The 17,503-nt window shown below is 42.5% G+C and overlaps 4 protein-coding genes across 4 annotated transcripts; all 4 read right to left on the reverse strand.

The window, feature by feature from the left end:
- Positions 1 to 295: 295 nt before the first annotated feature.
- On the reverse strand, positions 296 to 2,431 carry EAF02_003125 (uncharacterized protein; the record flags this gene model as incomplete). The annotated part of the gene is made up of 6 exons (XM_038899173.1): positions 296 to 991; positions 1,042 to 1,129; positions 1,178 to 1,239; positions 1,294 to 1,728; positions 1,871 to 1,907; positions 1,959 to 2,431. The coding sequence occupies 6 exons, from the start codon at positions 2,429 to 2,431 to the stop codon at positions 296 to 298; spliced, it is 1,791 nt and encodes a 596-aa protein (XP_038761461.1).
- A 1,940-nt stretch (positions 2,432 to 4,371) lies between these two features.
- Positions 4,372 to 5,285, reverse strand: EAF02_003126 (uncharacterized protein; the record flags this gene model as incomplete). The annotated part of the gene is made up of 3 exons (XM_038899174.1): positions 4,372 to 4,617; positions 4,672 to 4,842; positions 4,917 to 5,285. The coding sequence occupies 3 exons, from the start codon at positions 5,283 to 5,285 to the stop codon at positions 4,372 to 4,374; spliced, it is 786 nt and encodes a 261-aa protein (XP_038761462.1).
- A 2,272-nt stretch (positions 5,286 to 7,557) lies between these two features.
- EAF02_003127 (DNA-directed RNA polymerase II subunit RPB1) lies at positions 7,558 to 13,726 on the reverse strand. The gene is made up of 3 exons (XM_038899175.1): positions 12,988 to 13,726; positions 8,070 to 12,922; positions 7,558 to 8,016 (listed from the first exon to the last, which is right to left on the reverse strand). Exons 1-3 carry the CDS (start codon positions 13,342 to 13,344, stop codon positions 7,992 to 7,994), a joined length of 5,235 nt encoding a protein of 1,744 aa, XP_038761463.1. The 5' UTR covers positions 13,345 to 13,726; the 3' UTR covers positions 7,558 to 7,991.
- Positions 13,727 to 15,114: 1,388 nt separating this feature from the next.
- Positions 15,115 to 17,152, reverse strand: EAF02_003128 (uncharacterized protein; the record flags this gene model as incomplete). The annotated part of the gene is made up of 3 exons (XM_038899176.1): positions 15,115 to 15,548; positions 15,615 to 16,462; positions 16,776 to 17,152. 3 exons carry the CDS (start codon positions 17,150 to 17,152, stop codon positions 15,115 to 15,117), a joined length of 1,659 nt encoding a protein of 552 aa, XP_038761464.1.
- Between the last annotated feature and the right edge of the window lie 351 nt (positions 17,153 to 17,503).

Genomic DNA, 17,503 nt, shown 5'->3' on the forward strand with positions numbered 1-17,503 from the left:
AGAATGACTCGAGACTACAGAGTGAAGGATAATTGACATCAGTCTAGACCACACACCAATCAAGCTTAGGAAGCTAGTTCAGACTACCTATAGTTAGGTAGTCAAATAGTAAGAGAAGCCCATGTGAATAAAGTAACTTAGTATTCTGCCATCTGTCTGGTATTATGACAATGTCCTCCCAACTCCTATTATACCCAAATTCGTCCAATTTAAGTCGCCCCAGATATATCCTCAACAGACAATATCACCAATTACATCAAATCCCACCTATATGCATATAAATACCATAAGCAAATCAGCTACCACTAATCTGCTTGCCGCTTCCTAGCGCAGAAGTAAACTGTCCAAATTCCTGACCATCAAAAATCCTTAAATACTCCGCCGCATTTCTCCATCTAGTCTGAAATCTTCTTAAACAATTTCTGATAATTTCCAATGCCTCCTGAGACTGTAGATTACGACTTTCCCTCCACTCCCACATATAATGCTGGCCTGCTGCCCACAAAGAGTCCATTATCAATGGACTAACCTTATCAAGATCGGCTTGTGTTTGTGCATGGCTATTGACACTCTCAGAAAATTGAACAACGCTAGCCGAGAAATCTTGTAGACCTTTGATGGCTCGATTCATCATGACACCTTTCTCGGAGGAGTTTGCTGTGCCACATAACCTATCTGCGGGACAAGAATAGGGGTCAAGAAGAGCAATGATTGCACTGTAAATAATGGCGAGTGATGTTGCTAACATGAGATAATCTCTAGAAACCATCGCCTCTTCATTGACTACACGAGCGAGAATAGAACAATTATCGAGGAGCTGACTTGCAATGTCAAAACGGGCTGTCTCGGTTGGAATCTGCTCAATGTAATGGTGACGAAGAACATTTCCCAAAAGCACAGATCCTTGACAAAGTCGAGCAAATGGTGTTACAGACTCGGGGAGCGGAGTAGACACGTGCTTCTGAGCGGTTTGAGTCATATCGCCACTATCCTAAACACCAATTAGTTCAGATTAATCGGAAGTCTGAATTGAGAACTTACCCATGCAACATCATCCACAGGTAAAGGATCATCTTCTTTTGGTTCCTGGGTAGTTAATCGGTGATTCTTGCTCCCAATCGAGACCATTCTGTGTCATGTGAGTTTTAGAAATTTGGACTTGTGGTGAAAGTCTCACCTATCGAGTATAAGAACACCCCACCATGTTCGGTATCGCTCTTCTTGCTCGGTCCAAGTATCCTGAATATTGGTCCCAATTAGAAATGTAAAATGGAAAGGGGAAGTATTGCTTACAACAGGGCCAACTAATGAAGGAGAGGTGTCAAAATCGTTGATACCTAATAAAACAGCGTAGCGAGAACACCAGCCAGCAGACATCCAAGCTGCAGGATATATTGCTTGGCCATACTCATAAAGAGTAATAAGAATACTAGCTTGTAACAATATCAACGACACCATTCCAGAAGCTTCTAGCAATGCAAGAAAACGCTTTGCAGCGATGTACATTGGATTTTGACCACATCCTTGGCCATCTACTGGTTTAGATGTGATGAGCTTCATACAAAGAAATAGCAAAACCAAGTCTGCATTACTATCCCGGGCAGGAGTAGTCAGAGTTCGTTCTAATCTCTTATGAGAGATTATCGGAAGGCAGTGGTGAATAGTTCCAAAGTATTCTAAGATGACAGCAGGTATAGCTGCTCCACTTGCCAACATTTGATTGACTTCCTATCCAGTGATTATTAGCAGGTTTCAAGGACGGATGGTTCGCATATAATGGTGATCGAGTGTAGTAAGGTCATGCACTCCAGGAAAAGAGTTCACTATTCTAACGGGTTGACAAAATATATAAACCAGACGTAGAACTTACTGCTGGTGGGTTAACCGAAGGTCTGGGGATAGTTAAACTGAAGTCTAGTCAGCGACGTAAAATTGACTCTTAGAGATCTTATCCTTGCCCTTCATTCCTGAAAATTTCATTATCGAGAACAGCCATAACAGGAAACTTATTGTGTACATTATTAAACGGACTCTCTTGTGGATCTGCATATGCAGGTATCTGAGATTGCATATATTCAGAGCCATTGTTAGGCATAGAACCATAAGGCGCATGCATATTTCCACCATTGACTTTAGCTTCAAGTTCAACTAACTTCATGCGTAAAGCATTAATATCCTCGGCGGTAGGAGCAGGAGTTTGTTCAGTATAATCACAGTGTCGTTGCATTCGGGAGCAAAGGCCACAGTGTGGAAGCACTTTATCGCACTTTCTTTTTTGTTTCTTACACGTTACGCATGCCTGCGGTGCTTTCGGCTGCACAGGCTCTGGAGATGCAAAACTCATGCCATTCGGTCCATGAGCTTCATGTGGTCCATTCGGTCCCATGGGCCCATGAATCGGTCCTTGAATCGGTCCATTCGGATGATCCATCTTCGGTCAAATCGCTCAGACGGCTCTAAAGAAAGCTACTAGGTAGGTACTTTGCTTGTTGCGGCCGCATAAATTTCAACCCCGCTTGGTCAAGGGAAAGAAACCGGATTTTGACTGTTTACTATACATATTAGCATGTCTTGATTGAAAAAGTCAGGAGAGAATTGAAATGATTTACTTGATATATTCTTTTCTTGATTGTAATGATTATTTGGTCAAATTACTTGATGGTAAAAGTTTGAATACAAAAGTACAAAATTGGTTGATTAAGAAGAAGAAGCGGTGTTGTCGGCCGCAGTTTGATGTCTTGGAAGCTCGGACCATCGTGGAATGGTTGCTATGTCGGGTAAACCCCGGGGAATTGAATGTAAGTAACCACCATCATTATCAAACTGCTGGATTCATAATATTGCTTCACTGCTTCGAAGATGGCACACACAGTCGACATGAAAGATTAATAAGCTACTGTACCATTGAATTACTTTGTTCTTTGGAATCAAATGGAAAGCTTTGTAAGGTTACTTCATGTTATAGTACATTCCAATCTATCTCAATGGTTTTCCAGCTTGTCACTCACTACATTCCCAAGGAAACATCTGTTTGTGCCAATACACCATCCATCAAATGATCATTACTATACATCATATCTGGCCATACTATACATGGAGTTCTGGTGCTAAATCACAAGTTAATTGTACTTCCTGGGTATATTCCACCCAAGATTGGGAAACCAACAAACAGTTGAAGCAGACATGGACTCATTCCTTTATTCCATCATCAACACAAGTGCATTCCTACGCAAACTGTAGAATATTGGACTGGACACAACTCAGGCTCCATTATAGCAAGCCAGGAGTTTACCAATATGAATATGGCAATACCGAGGTGTAGAAGCAAGTCATTGTCATACCACACTCACATCTCAATGCTTTGATTATCTTGGACGCTGCAACATATATGGAGAAGGAAAAATCGTTCGTTTTCATCGATACCTCACTTGCTTGCTCGAAATAACAACCATTCATCAATCCACAACCTCAATATGAACATCTGCATCAAACTTGATCGAGTTTACCAAGACAATATGGTCTAATTTTCAGTCAACACGAGGATATTCACAGAACATTTGAAATACTCAAATCAGACAGGCAAACCCGATTTCCCAATCAATCCCGAGCATTTGTCAGACACTGAAACAGAACAGAATGCTGTTGATTCGAAAACATGTTCTGATATTTTACAGCAGGCAGGTATGTGTGGTGGAACATAGGAGATAGGAGATTTAGGAAAATTCTGCATCCCGATACAGTATATGGACATTCCTTGGCTCACTGCTCAGATAATGGACAAGAGGCTACTTGATGCCCTGCTAAGTTGCAGTCATTCGATATTCTAAGTCGAGAACGAGACTTGAATATAGTATAATCTGGTGTTCACGTTAAAGCTTGGTTGATGCAATTGATTGGCTGAGAATTCGGTATTGCTTGAAGTTTTCAAGGCAATTCTTCCTTCCTAGTGGATTGAAGAGCGAAGAACCATAGTTTATGTAACGTTTCATTTTACTAGGAACAATGGCGTATTCCCGCTCTTGTTATAATCCCCACTATGATATACGCTCGAGAATATATGTACTGCCATAGCCTCTTGACATGAGAGGTGAAGCCACCCTGATTCTCAATGATCCATTTATTAAACATGACATCATTGATGCATCATCCATCACCAGAAGCATCTAATAACAACAGAGTGACATTAAATCATTTGTTTCCAGGTAGCCCCCGAGGTGCAAAGTGTTATCAAGTACTAACGGTAGCTCAAGTAATCGGAATCCCCATTTTCCTAACCCTAATCCACCAAATCCTAATCACATTAAAGTAGAAATATTCCCAAACACCCCCAAATAATCCCATACTCATACACCAATTCTCCGCATCAAGGACTTAATACCGCTCCGGCGATTCAGGCGAAGCAGTCAAATCGTAATGATCCACAATTTTTTGTCTCTTGTTCGTTGGCGTTCTCTCCGGACCCATCGGTCTCTCTCTACTCGGTGTAGTCATCGATCTCGTAGGACTAGATGGTAATATCGTACGAGCCGAGGAGAAACTATTAGGAGCGGTTGTTCGTATTGGTGTTTGAAGCGCTAGCGTGCTGGTTACTTCGTCAAGAGTTCGTTCTTTTGAATCCTGTTTGATGTTAGCTTGAGTTTTGTTTCACTATGGGAGAGAAGAGGGTCATACGATCGATCTCTTGATTTCCCAAAATAGATTCAAGAGTGTTCTTTCTTGATCTACAAACACTGCTGTGCGCTTCTTCTTCGCCTCCGAGTCTTGATTTCCGAGAGATGCAGTGACTTTTTGTTTCTTTTGCTTGAGTTTCAGTTGGAAAGTTGAAAGTTGTTTGTTGTGCCACTATCAAAAATGAGAGGTTAGTTATCTCTTTTAATTAGATAGTTCAAAGGATTAAATATGAAAAAACTACCCACATCCTCCATCTGCCTTGGCCAGTCCTCCGGAATCGGCATCGTCTTATCCAGACTTTCAATTCTCGTCTGCAATCCCAAAGCCAAGTCCCCAATAAAATTCGCTGTATCAGTATCATATCCATCACATTCTTTCTGAAATCTTTTCTGTAAACTGTGAGTGAAATGTCGAGCATCGTTGTCATTCGCCTCGTACATTTGGGAAAGTTGGTTTGCGATAGCGGCTAAACCGGGTCCAAGTGGTTCATTCTCAATGTGTGCGAGAAAGTCGGACATATTAGAGTGGATATCGACAGGAGTTTGGATGGCCAGTTCCCAGGATTTGAGCTTGCGCCCGCCCATTCCTTTTGCGGGTGTTAGTGCCGCGGACATTCTTGTTTGCAGATTGTTGTTGTGGTGACGGCTGCGCTGGGAGTCGATGATGGAAAATAGTAGGTAACTTTTGATCTCGAGAGGTTTCACTAGGCGATCCTAGAAAAGGGGGAAATATCGTCGCGAGTAGTTTTGTAAAGCTACAACTCGCAAGACAAAATACACTCCCTAAATATTTTGCGAGAATTGCCTTAGGCCTTCAAGAATAAGATAAATATGACTCGAAACACATCCAAATCATGAAAGATAACACTCAAAATCAAAGAAGTAAACTGAGCCTCGATTCAAAAATTAATCCAGAGGGGAAGTGATCTTAAATACTCGTAAATCTTGATGCTTTATGAAGAAAAAAAAGTTGAAGAAATCCAACCTCGAAAGCAACTCCTATATATGTAAAAGTAATACAAGTAGTGAATTTATAACTTGCTCAGAACACGTGTTTTTACAAGATCTTGCTGTGGAAGAAAGAGTGAATACCCGATTGTAAATCATGTAGAGCTTGGCTGAGAAGGAAAGGTGAAATTTTGTATTGGCTTTTATGGAGGATATTGAATCTTGTGATGAAGGAATGAGTGAATAAGGGCATGTACAGTATTTTATATTGAGAGACTTGAGTACGGCAGTGGATGGGATTAATGAGACGGTGCCAGGTAGGTAAATGGTTAATAGCTTTGTGCTTGTGATGAAAGACTCGAGATAGGGCTGTTCTTGTGATTTTCCTTTAGCTGCGAGAGCCCTGGTGAGTTCTAGCATTTATAAGAGGATTTCCTGGTAGAGTGGCTGGGCTTGAAGACTGTCTGAATGTGAGAATATCTAGATGAATCTAATAATGCTACCGTGATAGCTTCTCAGTGATGTTTTGCTGATATCGTCGCAGGTGGTTGTTAAACTAGGTATGTAACTTTCTCGATGGTACAGAATGTAGCGCAAATGCGTATGTATGTTCACATCGGGGTTGATACAAAAGATACAGTTGTAGTCGCGGCACTACTAATCTAATCATTTTGGTAATGGTAATAGAGGTGACTAGAATACTCCTATAAGTGGTAAGCACCCCTTATTCCCAAAAGCCCGTCTTATAAATCGACACGCTCAACTCTCCACAAGTTTTTGATGTAACCCTACACCTGGAACAAAACTGTACATTTAGTTAGGGTAACGAATCGTTTGCTCTCCCTAATCATCCACGGTAATCCCTAAAGCTCACCTCTCGTTTCCTGGTAAAGCTAAGTATACTCACTTTGTGAATCATCGAGTTGCTTCGAAAGTTCTCCCGCAGTTGGGAACGTTTCTATTGTTTTAGATCTTATTCCGTATGTGACGAGAGAATCATCCGCACTGAGCAGCATTCTGTAGGATCTAAGAGAGAATAACAGTTATGCTCCTAATATCCCCTTGTCGTTGGCGCTACGTTTTAGAACAGACGTTGTTCTACTGCCCTTCGAGATCTCATTCTCGAGTTATCCAGGCCATGAGTAGCATCTTCCTAGATCTGTGTATTTATCGATTTCAAAAATAGTGAACGTAGATTTCTTCCCCTAGCCTCCATTGTCTTTATTCCCAACTCAACCACAAGATTTGTCCCGATATCCCCATCTTTATTCTTAAACCAGAATAATAAGCTTCTCAGCCAACAAATCCGGGTAATAAGCAAGGATTCTGCAAATCCAAGGCTCCGCAGAATACAATTATATTAGGATTGGTCGAAGATTGATGTCTCCTGAGCAACATCTGTTCTCCGTAGATTATGTATATACATAGGTATATATATCCCCTGAAGGAGTTACCCATACTCAACACTTTTTAAGTATCCCACACCTCCATCCTCCCCTCTATTCTCTATTCTCCATCCTCCATTCTCCATTCTCTACCTTCCACCCTTTTATAACTCACCATCATCCTAGCCATAGCCATATCAAACTTCACAATGACTCAAGTAAAATGCCTGTTCTGAGTCACAACTCCCAAACATTGCATCTCAATTAGCCTCCACCAGAATATCTCAGCGAGAATATTTCTTTGTTATCGTTATCATTTTTATCAAACCCAGGAGAGTTGCATGCGCATTCAACATGATGAATACAAGGCAATATGACTCGATGAAGGCACTAATAGAATCGAATATATGAATCATCAATCTCTCCTTTTAATCATTCAACTTCTATCAACAAACACTTATTATAAATTTGAACATATAGTATACACAATACGTCATCACAACCCACTCAATCATAAAACATAGGTAGATATCACGCCCAGGAATCATACACATAAAAACATGAAGTTTACAATATCAATTGATTTGTTCATAAATGCGTGCAAGACATCTAAGATCATCTTATCTCATCCATTCTTCATCCTTCATTCACCCATTCTCATCTTCTTTTCCTTCGAAGCCCTTTCCGTGCTCAAAAATCTCATTTCATGTTCAAATATCCGTGCGTGCATTCACCATCCCATCCTGAAAGTTTTAGCCATAATACAATTTTGGGTGGCTGCAAAAAGAATCTAAAGCAAAATTCAGGTACTAGGCTTTAAAAGAAAGACTTCCCATGAACGCCATGGCAGGAATGTGAAAAGACCCCAAATGCTAATGAACAAATCTTCAGCTTGAAAATTATCAGCAGATAGACCCAGAACTCCCGAAAACCATATGCATATTCTTTTTTTAGGCAATGTTGATACATTAAAGAAGGGAAAGAAAAATCAGTTGTTTCCACCGCGAGGAGATCTATATTATATTAGCACTTGAAGATTGATTCTAATGATATTGGTTTGACTTACGATGGAGAAAAGTTGGGAGAGGTAGGAGAGTAAGAAGGACTGGTTGGAGAATATTTTGGAGAAGTGCTGTTGCCTTGGTGTTGGGGTGAAGACGGGCTCCAATTTGGAGAGGTTGGTGAGTATACAGGACTGGTTGGCGAAAGACCTGAACCTGGAGACACCTTATTTCCAGCATAGTTTGGACTGGTGGGACTGTAATTTGGAGAGGTTGGTGAATAAGAGGGGGAGGTTGGACTGTATGAAGGACTAGTTGGCGATCCATGTATGTTAGGAGAGGTTGGCGAGTAGTTTGGTGATGTGGGACTATACGAAGGCGAAGTCGGAGACACGAAACTTGGACTAGTAGGGCTGTAGGCAGGAGATGTGGGTGTAAACGCAGGGCTAACGGGTGAGAAGTGAGGCGAAGGAGCATATCCAGGGCTTGCACCACCTCCCATGGCTGGCGAAGTTGGACTGTAGCCGGGACTGGAAGGAGAAAAGTTTGGCGAGGATGGAGATGAGTTGAAAGGACTTCTTGGGGAATAACCACCACCTGGGCTTCTAACACCAGCTCCGTAAGGACTCATGCCGCCAGCACCAAAGACAGTATACTCGGTAGCAAAGCCGCTTGGTGTATCAGAACCAGCACTTTGGATAGGCGAGAATTGAGCACCATAATCGGGTGTACCGAGATAGCCACCCTCATTGAGTGGAGATTGGCCGTCGTAAGGAGTTGCAGCACCACCTTCACTGCCCTTAACAGGAATTCCTGCCATAAGACCCATTCGGCTGTTGTCAGAGATAACAGTTTCAAGCATCTTTGGATCGAGCAAAACATCCATCTCTCCAGTTCCCATAGGAGCAAGCTGACCAAGCATAACGTTTTCAGAAATACCACGGCAGTCGTCCAATTCACCTACTGCGGCAGCTTCGAGCAAGATCTCAACAGTCTCTTCGAAAGAACATCTCATCAAAGCTCCTGTGTCTGCGCGATTGATACCGTGACGAGTGATAGCCATCAAGTGACCACGCGAAGTCATAATGTCAGTAAGAAGGGCAAGATGGCGATGGTTGACATAAGAACCATCGAAAGCCAACACCATGGTCAATTCACGCATCAAAGCGGATCTAGCGGCTTCGATACCGAAGACTTCGAAAACCTGGATGAAATGATTGGAATAGGTTCGTCGAGGATCAACTCCTGGTACAATCAAGACGTCTTTCAACGAGGTTCCACTAGTATCAAGATACCATTCTTCACAGTCCTTGTCCTCTCTGCTTGCAACCAATCTACCATCAGGCTTCTCGAAAAGCTTGACATCTTTGTTCAAGAAAGCTCTGTCAATACCTAGAACACCACGAAGAGTCAAAGTATCAAGAATATGAGCCTCAAGACGCTTGAGCATGATGTCTTCTTCGATGTCGTCGTCATCGTACTTCGAATCACTTTGTTTTATCATTCTGATACGAATGACTTGTTGCTCAGCATTGTTATCACTGAAGATGACAGCCAAATCCTTGGGATAATTTTCCTTGATCTTGATAGCAACATCATCGACCTTCAATCCCTTATCCAACATCTTTTGACGATCAAGAATAAGACGAAGAAGCCATCTTGACTGGTTATCTGGAGAATCGTGATGCTCTTCAGGAATGATGAAGTAAGATTCAACCATGTCAACATCGTCCTCGATTGTGGTAGATTGAATGTCAGGATCGTGGTAGATCTCGGTAGCATAAGTAACGGAGCGTAAGGTAGTATGCTCAACAGCACTACGCAGTAACTTGGCAGTTTCTTGATTGGCATTAGCACCGTCTTGATAAACAATCATGGACGGTGTCTTAATGTTTGGAGCGATGTTCAAAATTTCCTTGAGACGTGGAACACCAAGAGTAACGTTCTTAGATGAAATACCAGTGAAATGGAAGGTATTCAAGGTCATTTGTGTGGCTGGTTCACCAATAGACTGTGCAGCAAGCACACCAACCATCTCACCAGGATTAACCAAAGCTCTGGTGAAACGACTCTCAAGCTCACCAAGAATGTGTTCAAACGCAAGCTTGTTGAGATGCATACCGAGTGCAATGCGTTTATAAGCAAGACGAGATCTGAACTGAGCCTTGATGAATATTGTGGCATTATATTGAGCTTCAACGGAAAGTTCGTCAGTACCACGGACGATAATCATGCGATCAAGTAACTGTTGAACTCTTGGAATGACATCTCTAGGGTGCAAGTCACTGCGCTTTCCGTCATCTGTCTTGAATAATCTCTTTGCGCTGTCAATAATTCGAATGATGTTCAATGGAAGTTGGAAGTGGTCATCATCCTTCTCCTTGGTTCGGGAATGTACGAAGTCTCGGAGGAGTCTTCTGTCCTCTTCGAGAGCAGCAAACTCTGTGTCAAGGAGTTGCTGGGTCTCGAGATCTCCGTAGAGCTCGTTTGCATGCTCTAAGACATCGGTTGAGATACGCTCAGACATAACTTCAAGTTTGAAGAGATCATTAAATGCCTTATTGCTAATGTTGATATGATCCATCTTTTGATTCTCGAAAATGACACCGTCGAGACCATCCTCACCATAGACGAATTGAACAATATCACCGAGCGAGTTACGGACGGTACCGTCATATTTAGCCATGACATCCTCAAGAGCTTTGACGAGACGACGTTGAATGTATCCAGTTTCTGCAGTCTTGACTGCGGTATCAATCAAACCTTCACGACCAGCCATTGCGTGGAAGAAGAACTCCGTTGGGGTGAGACCTCTCAAATATGAATTCTCGACAAAACCTCTCGATTCTGGAGAATAATCGTCCTTGGTGAAATGTGGAAGAGTACGATACTTGAAACCAAAAGGAATACGTTTACCTTCAACAGATTGTTGTCCTACAAGGGCAGACATCTGAGAAATATTGATAGTGGAACCTTTAGAACCAGAGCGGGCCATTTGTACAGCATTGTTGATATCCAACAAACCATCCTCAGTCTTTGTACCAGCTGTGTTACGAGCCTCGTTCAAAGCTTTGGAAACTTGAGATTCGAAGGTTTCACGAACGTTCATACCTGGAAGGGATTCAAGTTCGTTACTAGTAGCCTTCTCGACAAGCTCTGTGACTTCGGCTTTTTGTTTGGCAATAGCCTTCTCGATTTGTTCGATTGTCTCCTTGTTGGGAATCGTATCACCAATACCGATACTGAAACCATTGTGAAGAAGCCAATAATTTATGACTCGTTGACAACCGTTGAAGAAAGCCATTGCAGCATCTGGACCCTGCTCGTTGAAAACGATGTGAACGATACCGTTTCCAGAGGCTCCGACGTTCTTCTTGGCCATCAGACCATACATAAGCTGTCCCTCTTGGATCAAACAACCGTCATCGTTCAATGGCGCATGCAGATGCTCTTTATCCTTGCTGGCATTGTAGGAGTTCACGATCTTAGGAATGATCAAACTGACAATTTGCTTTCCAGTCCATCTAGGACGTGGCTTGAGAATAGCTGGCTGAGGAATGACACCGTCCCAATCTGGAACCCATAACAAAATGTTCATCAAATGTTCTTTTGTGATGAAAACATCTCTTCTGCAGATCTTGTAAACACCAGCAAGTGTATCTTGAACGATACCCATGAGAGGACCGTTTCTTTGAGGCGAAACAATGTTAAGTGGGACCATACAGAGATTCATAACCTCAGCACGAGTCTCGTAAGTTTGCGGAACATGCAAGTTCATTTCATCTCCATCGAAATCTGCGTTATATGGTGAAGTAACAGACAAGTTGAGACGGAAAGTGGAGTAAGGCATGACTCGAACTCTGTGACCCATCATAGACTCCTTGTGCAAGGATGGTTGACGATTGAAGATAATGAAGTCACCATCAACAATATGTCTCTCGACTTTCCAACCATACTCAAGTGAAATTGCACCTGCGCGCTTGTGATGGCGAAGATCAATACGCGTACCATCAGATCTGATGACATATTTGGCACCAGGGTGCTCATCTGGACCATTCTTGACAAGCTGGTGTAATTTGTCGATGTTCAATGGTGTAACGGTCTCCGGATATGTAAGAATTCTTGCGATACTGCGAGGAACACCAACCTCATCAAGAGAAAGATTGGGATCACCAGTGATGACAGTACGAGCAGAAAAGTCGACACGCTTTCCCATCAAATTTCCACGGAGACGACCTTCCTTACCCTTGAGACGAGCACGAATGGACTTGACAGGTCTACCTGACTTCTGCAGAGCGGGTGGTTGACCAGCAATATCGTTGTCCATGTAAGTTGCGACGTGATATTGTAACAAAGTTTCAAAATCCTGTAGAATGTGCTGAGGCGAGCCTTCCTGTTGTGCTTGACGGACATTACCATTGGCACGGATGATATCACCCAACTTATAGGTCAAATCGTCCTCTCCTCGCATACCTTGACCTGTACCATCCATGGAAATACTTGGTCGAACGGGAGGTGGTGGTACTGGAAGAACAGTGATGATCATCCATTCAGGACGAGCATAATCTGCATTCAATCCTACATCCTGAATTTCAGCAGTGGTCATGCTGCGAAAGACGTTAAGAGCCATTTCCGGAGTGATTTGTCTCTTGTCAGGTTGTACTGCCTCTCCATCTTCATCCTTAGGTGCCTTCCATGTACCCCACAGAGCCAAAGCAGTTTGACGAACTTCGGGCTGAATGTTACCACATCCTCCATGCGATTTCTTTGCAGCTTCTTTTGGATCTCCGTTGAACTCTTCCTCGTTCATCTGTACGTCACTGTCACAAACCATCTTGACCTTGCAGAGCTTCCATATGGCCTCGAACCTGCGCTTGGGATCACGAATGGTGACAGCTGCCTTGTAAGCTGGATTGCTCTGATATTTTGATGTTAGCATCAAGGCACATGAAACAAACCACCTCAAGTAGGTAGCAAACTAACCCTGTCTAGTTTAACTTTACCACAGTTGTGGCAGACCATTTCCAAAAGCTTCTTTGTCTTCTTCAAGAAACCAGGATGGTAAACAGGTTTGGCCAGTTCGATGTGACCAAAATGACCAGGACATTCCGACATATTTTGATCACAAGTAGCACACTTAAATTGTCTATCGATTGATCCAAGTCGGGGATCATTGAGACCTTGTTCTCTCGGCTTCATCTTACTTTCATCCATGGTCTCAGGATACAAAATATGACAGACACTCATATTTTTGATCTCTTCAGGAGAGAAGAGACCAAATTGTATCTCCTCGATGATTCGCAAAGGCGCATCTGAATGCGCAAAATTAAGATTCGCCATATTGGCGGTTGTTGATATTTATTAAGAAATTGTTGTAAAGGTTGAAGGTCAAAAAGTAAGTGTGGCAACGAGCGGTATAAATAGAGATCAACCACTGTACCAAACGTTGCGACGCGATTTTATCTCGAAAATATGGTCTTGGTAATTCGCAGAAGGAGCTGTATTGAAAAACAAGCAAGTCTATGTGCAAGATGGATAGGATGTTGATATTGCGATCCGGGGGAGAGGCCAGGCCTTCGGCCTGAAGGACAATTTTCGATTTCTCCGATCGAACGACTCGATCAAACTGGTGATGCTGTCAATAAAAGAGTGTGTACAGTTTCTTCCTCTTTAGAAAGACCAGCAATGAGGAATCCACGTCTTTTGGTGCGATTCCACAAATTGTCGTATTGTTGTTGATGGTGGTGGATGGGGTTCGTGAGGAGGAGGTTCCTTTGATCTGTCGCGAAAGAAAGCTGATTGATGAGGCTCCCGGATAGCTGATTAACTTAATACAGTTAGTTGATAAATGTATTCTTGTGAACCAATCATATCCGAGATGTGGCTGATGATTTTGTTTCAAACATTCACCCCGAAAAGACTCATTCGGCCTGTGAAGGTTGAAAGGAATCAAAAAGGAGAGGAAATCAAACATTCTGAGAAAGTTCAAAGAAATGTAAATATTGTTCTTTGATGTAGTATCTACTATCAACGGATTAATTCTAAGAAGCTCATCCAGCTTTAACTTTAACTACGAGCTAGTACAATATCTGTCTAGATACAGCTTGAAACTCATACTCAAAACGGCACATCTATACCTAAAAAGGTTCAAAAGGACGAATAAGTATTTTTTTTCTTTGATGGATTCTTCAACACTCCGGCTAGGCTTGTTAAGTTATTTGTGATTTTATTACTATTTGTTCCAAGTAATATATCCTTAGATTTGCTTTCACCTTCACAGTCTAATCACTGATCATACTTAGACCTTTGCTTCGGATCTCGTCTCTCCTTTTACTCGAGTTACCCCTTCGGTTCTGTTTGTCCTTCTATCCTCATCTACCTATACCCCATATCTTAGGTTTATAGTTAAGTCTTAGACTATTACCATTCAAACAGTACTGCACTCAATAGTTCTTTAGCAAATGTTGCCCAGGTAGTCAGCAAAAGCTCTGAAGAGGTAGAGCTTTCAAGTAGAAGATCCTTTCAACGTGCCTGCATGGTGCAAAATTCCATTGATTGCTATACAAGCTATGGCAGATACTTCAGAGGTAAAAAAAAAAAAAGCAATTACTTTGATGTTGTTTGATGTCAGATAGTACCTATTTGATACAAAACTTGTTCAGATTTGATGTGATATACATGACACAATTTCTGAGCTGGATTCTATCAAACATGTACATTCACCAGGGCATTCACTACTGTAAGGTAAAATACAATTATATTCACCCTCCAAGTAGATTTTCTGGTGACTGACCAGACATTCTCATTTTCAGGTACAATCTAGATAGTTGTTGTGGATGGATAGACATATTCTCGCTCGTCACTTATGTATGGCAGGATAAAGCTTAAAGAAAAGAGTCTATAATTCATTATCATGACAACCAAATTCCTATGACCAGGCCTTCGTTGCACCAGTTTCGTTCACAATGTGCCCATCCCATTTGCTTTGTTCAATTTGCCACCTGTTACCTTTTCCAATCCATCCATTCATCTACCCATCCGCCCAGCCATGAATCTATTATACCCATAATTCCATGTCACCATATCACACCCATTTTCCTCCACTAATCTCTACTTCATTGTAACAATTTCCTCCGCACTTGTTGGATGAATGGCCACACAAGCATCAAAATCTCTCTTCCTAGCCCCCATCTTAACTGCCACCGCAAATCCCTGTAGCATCTCTCCGACCCCAAGTCCTATCAAATGCAATCCCACAATCTTCTCTTCCTCGCCCTCACAGATAATTTTAAACTCAGTTGGTATACCTTTCTTTTCTTCTAGCGGAAAGAAATCATAAAACATGGCTGCGAACTTTGTGTGATAAATTTTGAGATTGCCAGCCCCGTATTTTTGGAGGGCTTCAGGTTCTGTAAGACCGATGGTACCGACATCAGGGTGCGCAAAGACAACGGTTGGGATGAGCGAGTAGGAGAGTGCAGATTGGGAAAATTGGGAGGGACCGAAAAGTCGGTTGGAAAGCTGTCGACCAGCTGCTATGGCAACTTTTTACATGTTAGATACTCTTACAATTCATTGCATCCGAGCATGGAAAAACAAAAAATACTTACCAGGTGTAAGTTCCATCTGACCCGTCACATCTCCCAAACCGTAAACTCCCTCCACATTTGTGTTCTGAAATCCATCTACCCGAATATGGCCCTTCTCATCAGTCAGTATCCCCACAGCCCCTAAATTTAATCCCTCCGTCTCGGGACTTCTCCCCACCGCCCAAAGCACCTCATTAACTACCAATCCATTCCCATCATCACCATCCCACCTCAAATTCAACACCTTCTCCTCGCTCTTCTTCTTCCCACTCCACATCTCCACTCTCGCAAACCCCTTATACCCCCTATGGATAATAACCCCTGCTTCCTCATACGTCCTCGTCATCGTCTCCGAGACCATCGGATCGAATTTTCGTAAAATCTTCTCTCCGCGTATAAACATATGGACTTCAATGCCTCCAATAGCATTCAACATTCCCGCCATCTCAACTGCTATGTATCCTGCTCCCACCACCGCAATTTTCTTGGGTAATTCTTCAAGTCCGAAGAATCCATCACTAGTGATGCCAAAATGGGAACCGGGAATTTTCGGCACAATTGGTTTGCCGCCAGTAGCTACACAGATATGTTCGGATTTGAATGTCTCAACACCACTTCCATCTTCCAATTCCACACTAATGGTTTTCGAAGCGACGAACTTGGCGGTTCCACGAACGAGAGTTATTCCCTCGCGTTCCCAGTTAGTTTCGTAACCACGGTTTAAAGTAGCAATTTTGGCATCGCGTTTGGCTTTAAAAGCGGCGTAGTTGAAGGGAATATTTGAGGGAGTTTCATAGCCATAGTGTTGACTAGCACGGAGGGCTTCAGCCATGGAAGAGAAATTCCAAGTATGCTTTTTGGGGATGCAGCTGTGTTGTTATCAGTACTCGCCAGGATATGAGTTGTGATTCTAAGTACATGAACAGAATGTACGCTGAAAGACTTATGAAACAACGATTCCTCTTCAAACTGACTAGAAAAAAGCAATACTCAGATACTAATGAAACCAAACAACCTCTACTAGACGTGAAAAAGTGCTATCGATGTGATCCTCGTTCCACTTGAGATAAGGTGCATAATCTCGAGTTACTTGGCTCAAATTGCTCCAACCATCTCAAAACAAGATCCTTTATAATTGCGTCTCAACTTGCTCAAAACAAGAAAGAGCCCTAAAAAACTCACCCAACATTAACGCAAGTCCCACCACTTTTCCCCTCCTCCACCAGCAGAACCTTCTTGCCCCACCCCCCTTTTTCCTTGGGGCCCGCCGCTCTCCTCGCCGTCCCACTTCCACCACTTCCACCCCCAATAACAATATAATCAAATTCCTTCGCCTCTCCCTTCCCCATAGTCGCCAATCCCGACATCTTCCTCGACAATCCCGCTCTCGAAATCGGGAGTGCCGATTTGGCAACTGCTGAAATAGCCGATAACGTCGTTGCGGATTCTGAGCTTGATGATTGTGTGCCAGTACCTGTAGAAACGGCTATGAGATTTGTGGGAGGTACAAGAAACGTTGTTTTTATTGTGAGAAGAGGAGGAGCGGGTCTTGACAACATGGTGAGAAGGGGGTTCTTTATCACGTTCTTTATGTAAGTGAATTCAGAGTGAGGGGTAAGTCCCTGGATGCAGCCACCTTTTAGGTAAAGATGTGATAGGAATGTAAGACGGGTGAGCAAGACTGCGGTGTAGTTGCAGGATCAGGAATGAAAAGGTTATGGGTAAGCGATTTGCAGGATTCGAGGCGTTTTTTATACAGCCAAAGAGTTTCGTACTGTTTCGAAGAACTAGAAACGGGAGATTCATGTCTTGTATAAATACTTTATGCAAAAATTGTGAGATAAGATAACGAAGGGAAGTGCTGGTGAGTTTGTTGCTAGATTATTTATTCTTAATGTGTAAGCTATTAA

This window comes from Botrytis sinoallii (assembly GCF_014898435.1).
Source record: "Botrytis sinoallii strain Bc 23 chromosome Unknown BSIN_004, whole genome shotgun sequence".
Lineage (NCBI taxonomy): Eukaryota > Fungi > Ascomycota > Leotiomycetes > Helotiales > Sclerotiniaceae > Botrytis > Botrytis sinoallii.